The sequence below is a fragment of the Puccinia triticina genome, chromosome 11A (assembly GCF_026914185.1).
Source record: "Puccinia triticina chromosome 11A, complete sequence".
Classification (NCBI taxonomy): domain Eukaryota; kingdom Fungi; phylum Basidiomycota; class Pucciniomycetes; order Pucciniales; family Pucciniaceae; genus Puccinia; species Puccinia triticina.
The window spans coordinates 6,620,277-6,630,660 of NC_070568.1; the positions used below are offsets into that span (position 1 = coordinate 6,620,277).

Below are 10,384 nucleotides of genomic sequence, written 5' to 3' on the forward strand. Positions count from 1 at the left end.
AGGTACATTCATACCTCGAAGACCAGCCGGCTGGCTGGTCATCGAGGTACATATGTTGATGGCCAGCCAGTTGGCCGGTCATTGAGGTGTATACCTCGATGACTGCTCAGATGGCTGGTCATCAAGGTACATGTACCTTGACATCAAGGACACCTCGATGACCAGCCAGCTGGCCGGTGATCGAGTTGTATCTGTGCCTTAATGACCGATTAGATGGCCGGTCATCGAGTGTCTACCGTCTTGATGACCGGCCGGCTCCAGTCATCGAGCTGTCTGCCTTGACGACCAGCCGTCTGACCAGTCATCGAGGCATGTATACCTTGATGACCGCCCAGCTGTCCGGTCATCGGTGCGTCCTGATGACCCGCGGCTCGCCGTTCATCAAGCTGTACACGGCGGGGGTACTTCTTACCGCGAGGCAGTGTGGATCCGACGGGTGACACCAGATTGGTGAAACCGACGTGGAATTCACCGTGCCCCCGGCAATTGTGGGCTCCCCGTCGGAAATGGACAGGGGTCTCGGATCCTCGTGGCTCCGACAAGAAAACTTCAGTGGACTCCCCGCGAGTCAATTTATTTACGGTGGAGTCCACAAGAGTAGCTTTTGTGTGCCGTGGAAGCCACACTTGTCAAATTCTGTGATTCTGATTCCACAGCTTCTCCGCTTATGCTTTTACATATGCTTGTAGCGCGGCCATGGTGCATTGTGGGTCTCATCACTGTCAAACAGCTCCACCTGGTTAGGTTTCCTTTGCTTTATCCAAAAAAAAAAAAAAAAACAAGTCCCCTTGTGGCAAGGTAAAGCCCTGATTACCCCCGACTCAACCAGCACCACCATCACCTCCACTGCCAGCACGCCCGGATCACACACCCAGCCAGCAGCAGCAGCAGCCCCCAGCGTTACCCACTCCCACAGCCATTTTCTGGCTCGCCCGGGGAATCCTGCCAATCCCAGCCGACCAGACTTCCACCACCACATACACAAACACCCAGTCTATGCCGCCGCGCAAGGCGGATTCGGCCGGCTCAAGGAGTCGGACAAGCAAATGGACATTAGAAAGTTAGTGGTGTCGTCTCAAAAGCCACTCACACTAGCCAACTGACTCATCCATTTCAACACACACACACACACACAGATCATCAGGACATCCACCTCCATTTGGCTCGCGCTGCCTCCCGGATCAGTGCCCATCCAAGCAGCCTCATCCTCAGCTCGCCCTGCTCCACACTGATAGGCAAGCAAGACCGGACGTTGAGAGGAGGTGCTTCTGGAGGGGGGTCCCCCAGCTGAAGCCGTTCGCGCAACTGCTGAGGAGCACATACCAAGACAAAGCCTCCTCACCCAGCCAACACGCCAACAACCGCTCCTCGAGCTTGGGCGCCTCCTCAAAGCTGCTCCAATCCCAGCTGGTCCTGGGCCATCGGCAGCTCTCATTGGCCAAGCTAAGCGATACCCTCACCCGCTCAGCAGCAGCAGCCCGTCCGCCAACACGTGCAAGCTTGTCCCTTGTGGGCAGCACTGCTCTCCTCAGTCCTACGCCCCACGCCAACCATCACCAGCTGCTGATCAGCGCCTACAAGGCTCTCGACCACCACGGCCCTGACGAGGACGCCAAGCACACCGAGCTCGGCCTTGCGCTCCACGGCTTGCTCGGCTCGGTGGTCAGGTACTGCTGCCAGGTTGATGCGTCCCTGGCCAAGCTGAATGAGGCCAGCCTCAACCACCAGGTGGAAATGGAGCTTGTCAACAACGACTACGGTGGGAATGCCCACAACAAGTGGCCGGGCTTGCCCAGATTGTGTGTGCTGCTGTGATGGTGGGCAAGCCAAGCTTGCGGCTGGCTGTGCGTCTTGCTCTTCTTCTCTTTCCTGGGGGGCTGACAGCCTTTTTCCTCTGTAATATCCTTCATTCTTGTTTTTTTCACCCTGTTGCTCTCTCTCTCTGCATGCTTTCCTCTTTTTGTGATTTTTATTTTTTCTCATGTTGCATGGGCAAGTGATTGCAATGCAGCAGCTTGGGACCCTGGCGGTACAAATTTATGACATGATATCCAACGGATTGAGTATGGTGCCCCTTCCTCCGCGAGTGGATACCACGGACAAGCTCAGGGTGCTGTGAAGCCCACCAAGGATCCACTTGGAGCTGACCATTTGGCCCGGGTCTCTTGTTTGTATCACGAGGAGTCCTCGCTGTGCCCACAGAAAGCCCAAGGCTTCCGTGGATTCGTCGAGGTGATCCCGTGGATACCCCCTGGATCAAATTGGTGGTGAGCACGTGGGCGTGTGGACCAGGAGCCGCTGGTCCGCCCGCTGCACGGGTTCATCGTGGAATCCTCGTGGATTCCGAGTGATGTCCCCGTGGAGGTACTCCCCGGGTGTACAACTTGGCTGGTCGTCATGTGACCAGCCAGATGACCGGCCCGGGCGAGTTATGTTTACCCCAAATGATGGTTCCCGGGGGCCGCGCGAGTTCAGTTGGAAAACCACTGGGTGTGGCTGCGGAGAAAACCACACCCATTTGCAGGTGGTGTAAGCTAAAGACATAATACCAACTTGCTCTTTTTTCATTGATCTCAACCCCCTTTACAAAAAGCCCCATATCAAAAAATTTGCGTTACCAAAAACATAAAAAATCAGGTTGAAAAAAAAGTTACTTTACTATACTTTACTGCACAAATTTTTTACGTTACCAAAATGGCCAATTTGGATAACTAAAAGGATGTTACGTTATCCAATTTCACTGCTGTAACGTAAAGTAATGTATCTGCCCACCGCTGCCACTCTCACACTTACCCTTACCACCATAAAACCCTTGTATTTGCAAATAACCACTGAACTCACTCTCAATTCTCACATACCTTACGAACCCTTATATTGGAAATCAAACCGTTATACTGTGTCAATCAAGCAAACTCATCTTGAGCCAACCACTACCATCACTTGAATAAAAACTTGCCAAGCCTAGCTTGGTGAGTCTTGTTAGCTGATAGCTAGAAGGGCATAGTTTGCACCTCTATCATCCCCTTCACCATTCAAACAAAGGGTTTCATTACCACTTTTGAGTCTTACAGTGCTGGTGAGATACTGACTAGAGATGGCACTTGGCACCTGCCGGCGGGTACCCGTCACACTTCAGCACATAATTCTATGCGCTTGCAGGTACCCATTGCGCGTGTGCAGCTTCCTGCACATATTTTCACTAAAATGGAACCCCTGGCACCTGCCATGGGCGCCTTCAGGCGCATAGAATAATGTGCTGAAGTGTGACGGGTACCCGCCGGCGGGTGCCAAGTGCCATCTCTAACTGACTGACCTGCCATTTTGGATTGTAGTGCATTTGTAACATTAATGTAACAGTTTACAGCAGTTGTGAATGACTTATGGGGTTAGACAGAGGACGTAGGGGGTCAAGTGTTGGAGAGGAGCAGAGCCTGGGAGTGTGACGTGCGGAAGCCAGGCGGAGATGGCATGCTAGTGCGGGAAAGTGTCAGATTGTGGGATTGGGTGGGAACAGAGATGTACAAGTGTGGAGGGTGCACATTTTCTCTTCTCTTTTCTTTTGATCATCTTACTGACTTATCATTGTTGTACTTACACTTATGGACTTACTAGAGTATTAGAAGAGTTTTATGTCACCCTATTTTTCTAATTCAATGCTTCATTGCTACTGCATACTTTGTGCTTGCGGAGTGCGGAGCTTCATCACTTTCAGATTATTAATATTACACTATAGATCAGGCTCATTGTGGAGCGCTGAAGACTAGCAGAACATAGCAGTGTGGAGCCAAGACATCACACCATGAAAAACCTGAGGGGACTAGGTGGTAGGTGACGTGAAGCTAACTCCAGCCTTTATCCCAACCAATTTCCGCAGTCCAAACCAGCCACGTGGCGTTGTGAAACTGACACATCACTATTGATGAATGCAGGTCCAACACTCGCGAGCAACAAACTCAGGCCTGTGGATAATCCCGGCTCCAAGCTACTAAGGGCTAGAATATCAGTTAACGCCAAAGGTGAGTAACTGATAATTCATGCTCTGAACGCCCAAGATGAAAAAGCTAATGCATCATCCCCAAAACTCTCCTAGATAAAGTCGAGGAGAGCAAGATCAACCAAACCGTCCCATCTCAAAGAGAAGTGGAAACAGACGGTGAGGGTTGTAGTCACAAAAGCGGCAGAAGGAAACTACAGGCTGATTACATTCACAATTGTGACTAGACATTGTATCATTGTTGCTCAGCCGTTTCGCCGAAGACAACCAAGTGGGTCACAAGGACCAAAGACTCGGAAAGAGTAAGAGAACATGAGACTCAAAGCAAATAAACAGAAAGGTGCAAATGAAAGCCAATGAGCTGCTACGGTACTCAGATTGACAGAGGTCGATTATCGGAACCGTTGCGCTTCACATCTTTCTTTCATCATTTTTATTCTTACTAAGAGAGCGGCCTTTCACCTGCTCTTAGGTAAATACTCAATTACCCTTCCCAAGTCTCAGAGTAAACAAAGGATGTTACATACTATGCAGAGTCTAATAAAGAAATAAATATATCTTAGTCATCTGAATTCTTTCACTTATGAGCAACTTGACTAAACTTTGATAAGTTTTATGGAATCATAAGTAAAACTCAATCATAACCAGCTAAAAATTTAAAATTTTGCTCATAAAGGCATGAAATTTACCTCCAAAGGTTTCTAAATCTCAATTGTGAATCCCCCTACTGTGTTTTTAATGTTTTGCTGTATATGTCACACTAAAAGACAATGGCAAACTAGAAAAGAGAATATTGACTGATTAATCCCTATCACAAGGTCAACTGTGGTCAATTTGAATGGATAAACCCAGTTTTGGCCATGGTGGCATGGCTTTGCAAGTACATACAATGTGTGATATCAGAATATGTATCATTATGTAAATAAATGTGATTATGTATGTAAATAAGCCCACAAGCTCAAGATGTGTATGGCCAGGAGGTTCAGGTTTCAGCTGGGTGATCATGAAAGTTACAGGCTGTTTTTCGCCGAAGAGGAGTGCATTCCGGAGATTCTCGAGGCTGATCGAAGGGTTTGAGTTCATTATGTCAGGGTGTGATTATATAAGCAGCAGACATCAACTACATCGCCATATCTAGCCAGACGGTGTTCCAAAAACCAACAGCTCAAGCCTCACAGCTCGCAACTCGGACGGACCCCTCCCCCCCCCTCCCCTCCCCCAAAAGAAAAGGCAAACAAACGACGTAAAAATGTCCAACGAGGAAGAAGCAGTGGTGCCAACTAATCAACGAAGGTATATCACTATCTATATTCCAGGGATAGAAGCAGACATTGTGATGTCACCTATCGGATTCTGACTCTCTGTTTTCTGTCTGCTGCAGCTCGTGGACGAGTTTCTTGAAATCTATCGCAACGTTCTCTGGCGATCTGAGCTCATTAACCGCTCCTTCATTCATCCTCAGGTTAGCAATCTTTCTGGCCATTCCCGTAGATGATTTATTCAAAAACTATCCATTCTTGTCAGGAATTGTGCACCAAACTTACCCCCTTTTTTTTATCCTGCATCTGTCCCCAGTCCTACAAGCTTATGTGAATTTCCATCATATTGGGTCTGTTATTATTTAAGAAGGAATAAAAAACATATACCCACATCGCATACACAACGAAGAATTATGAATAGATGATCACACAATTTCAAGTATCATTCAATTGCCGACAGCAATGATGAATGAGGGTATAAGAATCTTGCCAACTGATTATTGTAATTTTTCTATTTCTCCTTCTGATCTTTGGGACGATCTAGGGAGAACCACACCGGGAATTTGCCGCTATCCCAACGGGAAAGACACCCGAAGAACGTATGGTGTTAACACTCCGGTAATTGGGTTTTTCTTCCATCGAGTCTTTTCGAGATAAGCAGTCCGAATCAATCTCGCACTGATCCTTATTCTTGCACGCGCTCTAGTTGGTTCATATCAACCTTGAAAGGTCAATTCACTAGACGAGAGACTCAAACTGGCACAGAAAGTACATAATCGATCGCTTCAGTCTGTTTACGTACATCCTCCTAAACAACCACACGTTCCAACTTTTTCACAAATGACCGAGCGAAAGTCTGACAAATACCTTCGTTTCTACAATTTCTCCAATTCAAGAGAAACCTTTAAATCCGATCCTTGGGGAGCTTTTTCTAGGAAGCTGGAATTCCGATTCTTCAAATGATAAAAATAGCACCGGCGAACTACGACTATGGACGGAGCAGGTATCTCAGTTGAGCCCAATCAGAATCCGCCTTGGATCATCCAGCCTCCTTTTTTCACAGACAAACAAACAACTCTAGCTGATCCGCGATGTCTTGCCCTACTTACAGTCATCCACCTGTATCAGCTTATTGCTTGATCAATGCGAAAGCAGGTGTTTCTTATCAAGGCCATTGCGGGCAAAAGGTAAGTTGACGTCATCACACTTAACAGACTTTGTGTCCGATTTGAAGTGCTGATACCAATCTGAACATGCACGCGTTGATTCATTATAAAGACTTCTTTCAGCGGGAAAAGTGTTATTGGTATGTCTCTCGTATTGCCGTGAAGAGGCGAGGTGTTCGCGTGCTTATAAAGTTGATCCATGTTCTTCAATCCCGATACGCCTCTGTACCCTTTAATACACTCACCCTAACATCTTCAGTCAAGCAAGTCGGACATGGACTTCTGAGAGTCAAATTACCTGACAACACCATAGAATCGTACTTGATCACGTTACCCAAATTACGAATCGAAGGTTTATGGATGGCCAGCCCGTAGTAAGCCTTCCTCGCATATATTGAGTCTCATTCTCATCACTCTCGAAACTGCAAGATTTGCTGAATTTTGGGGCCCTCATTAATTTCCAGCATTGAATTGACTGAAAATTCACACATTCAGTCTTCGTCTGGATACCATACAGTCATGGAGTTTAAAGGAAAAGGTATAGGAAAATTTGTCAGACTCTCCGAACTCATCTTTTTCCGAACCATGCACCACTTTCTATCCCATTTCTTGTTAATCAGTTACGAATCGGACCGGCAATCAAAGATCAATCTGAACTGACTCTTTTTTCTCTCACTTTCTTTGGGATGAATGACGCGCAGGCTATTTCACAGGCAAGGCACATTCATTTACGGCGAAAATATACAGTCAGCCGAAGATTACGTCAGGTGTAAGCCCGGTTCATGAAATCGAAGGGCAATGGCATGGGCTGTCAAAGTTTGTCAAGCAAGTTCCTAAGTGGTGGCAGGGATCAGGTGACAAATTCTTGGACCTGACCGATGAGAAACTTGAAGAGATCACTGTCCAAGATATCTCTAAACAAGGACCGCTCGAAAGTCGCCGCGTATGGAAAAATGTCGCAGATGGCATTCGGAGCGGCGATTTCGAAGCTGCTAGTTCTGCAAAATCAAAGTTAGAGGTTGGTTTTTTTATCATCATTCACTGTAAGAGAAGAGTCTAACCCCCTCCCGTTGTTATCTTCTTCCTTGCTTTTAAGAATGAACAAAGGGCTAAAAGGAAAGAAGAGTTGGCCAATGGAACTCCCTGGCAAATGTCACATTTCGACCGGGTAGATTCGGATGAAGAATGTGAGTCGGGAGACATTAAGTATCTCAGTATCCTGATTTGGCGGAGAGTGGATACATAATCATCAATTGGTTTTCCATAAATTAAGCAAAACAGCGTTGCTCATAATCGTTTGTTTGTCTCTCCTTACAGACGCCCGATTAGCTGAAATGTGCAGCCACTCTCCTCCGACTGAAGAAGCTTATTATTTCAAGTACGAGAAAGAATACAACCAAGAGATCCTTTCGAAGCAACATCAGCAGTAAAGACGAGAATGTATGAGACTTTCTATTTATCATATGTTGAAAACAAAACTTCCTGCCCGACTAAGACTCTTCTTCCTTTCATCATTACCTTGTTCACCGTGAAGCCCTGCTTGGGAATTAAACATTGTCTAATCATTCACATTACGCCTTTCTTTCCTACTTTTCCAATTAGCTGTGCTTGACTGTCAAGGAGGGGATAGGATATTATTATTATCTATCCATAAAAAATGAAGAAAATTACAAAAATAAAACCCATACAATCATGCAAATGTGATTGCGGGACGAAACACCGAAGTTGATTTTTTCTTGTTTTTGTTGCATGCCCCATTTTTCCGCTTTTGACCACTCTCTCTCTCGAATGATTGTTTGTGTGGGTGTATGTATACCTTGGTTTGCGGATAAACACAAGTCCAAAAGAAGAAAACAGCTTGTTATGTATCTTTTTATCTCCAACTTGAACCCCTTGATGTGGATTGCTGCAGTTAGTGGTATGGCAACCAGTTTCTTTGGTATCTGACTACAGCCAAGACCAATAGGTGATGATTTTAATTCGCAGGAATGAAAATCAATACCCCACAATAGTGAGTGTGACGAGGCCTTCAGGATATTCACGCCAAGGCTGTGTTCTTGAACCATAGGCCCAGAGACTCGAGAGGACATGCAATTGACAAAGTTGCTCTAAATTTAGCATTGCAATGATGGATGGATCGATTCGCAGAAAAATTGGAAATGAGAAGATTTAATGATGCGAAAATATTGAGATGTGAAGTAATAAGCAAAGATATACTACTTTCTGTTACACGTAGGAATATCCAAATAAAATGGTTGAAATGTATTTAACTAAAAAATGCAGAATTCGGAAAACCTGGCGGGGCCGGAAGCATATGCAAGGAATGATGCATATCATCAGATGTTTTGCAGACATTCAATCATCCTGATGGTTTCTAGAGTCGGTCTAGCACCTAAGCAAAGGACAAATAAATCAGGCAATCTAATCTTGAAGGGGGTTCTTTCTTCAAAGGTTATCGCATTGAGATGCACGAACCTCTTTCGATGAAATATCGAGCCATCGGAGCGTGCCTCCGTTTGATAGCTTTTTCGAGCATTTGATCAGTGATCTGCACACGATCTTCGAGTTTAAGTTTCTTATGATTTGAGGAATCAGGTGTGTTTTTGTTTAAGCAACAATGTGTGAGAGGCAGTCGGCTCTCGTCGGGATGGATATAGGCGGGTTCGACGAGTAGTCTGAGGAGTTCGAGGTCGCCGGTCTCGATGGCAACCATGATGACCAGGTTGTCTTTGATTGCTGGCCGGGCGCCATGGTCGAGTAGGAGTCGTATGAAGGCGAGGTTGCCGCTGAGGACGGATCGTGCCAAAGGGTAACCCCCAAGCTTGTCGGGTGAGGTGCCGTAGTCGGTCAAGAGGAGGTCGATGTACCGGAAAGCTTGCTCGAGCTCGTCAGTGTGATCATCGGCTGTCGAGTCATCGGAGGGCTTGCTCGATAAGGCTTTGAACAGCCGGGTGGGCAGTGCTGGGATCTTGATCTTGGGGATCTCGGGCGGGTCCGAAGGAAGCGGGTCGGAGTAAAAGCCTCGTAGAATCTGCAAGACTTCCATCGAGCATGCGGGGGTGGCCAGGATGGCATCCCATCGGACCTTTTTCCTCCTCTCTCGGCCGCCACTGCTACTCTTCGCACGGCTCCTTCGCTCCACATCTGAATTCCTCTCGAGCGGTCGTTGCGCGTCTTCAGCCTCTTTCAGCACGTATTTCCTCCACAGAAAAAGCGCCCGGTACCTTGCCGAAGTCGTTCGGGAATATACGTGCAGGAGTTGCTTGCATATGATCGGCAAGTGTTCGGATGTCGAGAGAAGATGGATGTCGTGTAAGATCTGTTCAGAGACACAAAGGACATGACCCGGGTCCTGCAATCAATCTTTCTGTGTGATTGGTTATGATGGGCATCAACTGAAGCACGCAGACCTCGATAGGAAGCGATAGTAGAGTGGGCATCGAACCTGTGCAGTATATTCTCCCGTCGTCGACGTCGCCCTGGGTCTATGATAAATTAACGATGGCCATTCGGTCGCAATTGAAATCAAGTTGACGTGTTTGTCCAGGGCAAACCCCGAGGGGGTGACAGCCTCCCGAACTCAACAGCTCTTGCTCCGGGGACCCGCCAGCTACAGACCATAACTGATCCATTGTGACTTTTCAAGTTCCCGTCGAGATCTGAGGGCCTCCCAGAAGTGATCTGGAGCCCCAAAAGCTAGATCTTCCCGCCAAAAATCTAGACTATTTGGTTCTGTGTCCACAACTGCGAAGGTCTCGGATGTGAAGGGAAGTCATCCACTGAATCCTGTTGGCATACAGAGAGCTGCAGACACCATGAGAAACCTGAGGGGACTAGGTGGGAGGTGACGTGAAGCTAACTCCAACCTTAACTCCAAACATACAATGATGGAAAAGTGGTAGAGCCCTCTGATGATGACAAAGGGGTCATTGTTATTCAAGGGGAGTAATGCTGGAGTACCACTG

General features: G+C 47.0%; 2 protein-coding genes across 2 annotated transcripts; one reads left to right on the forward strand and one right to left on the reverse strand.

Annotated features, from left to right (window-relative positions):
- Positions 1 to 5,243: 5,243 nt before the first annotated feature.
- Positions 5,244 to 7,849, forward strand: PtA15_11A678 (uncharacterized protein; the record flags this gene model as incomplete). The annotated part of the gene is made up of 13 exons (XM_053161611.1): positions 5,244 to 5,287; positions 5,376 to 5,456; positions 5,570 to 5,603; positions 5,798 to 5,871; positions 5,960 to 6,021; positions 6,150 to 6,264; positions 6,365 to 6,440; positions 6,532 to 6,559; positions 6,679 to 6,793; positions 6,884 to 6,957; positions 7,121 to 7,437; positions 7,516 to 7,606; positions 7,737 to 7,849. 13 exons carry the CDS (start codon positions 5,244 to 5,246, stop codon positions 7,847 to 7,849), a joined length of 1,224 nt encoding a protein of 407 aa, XP_053025541.1.
- A 906-nt stretch (positions 7,850 to 8,755) lies between these two features.
- PtA15_11A679 (uncharacterized protein) lies at positions 8,756 to 9,859 on the reverse strand (the record flags this gene model as incomplete). The annotated part of the gene is made up of 3 exons (XM_053161612.1): positions 8,756 to 8,811; positions 8,895 to 9,738; positions 9,830 to 9,859. The coding sequence occupies 3 exons, from the start codon at positions 9,857 to 9,859 to the stop codon at positions 8,756 to 8,758; spliced, it is 930 nt and encodes a 309-aa protein (XP_053025542.1).
- Between the last annotated feature and the right edge of the window lie 525 nt (positions 9,860 to 10,384).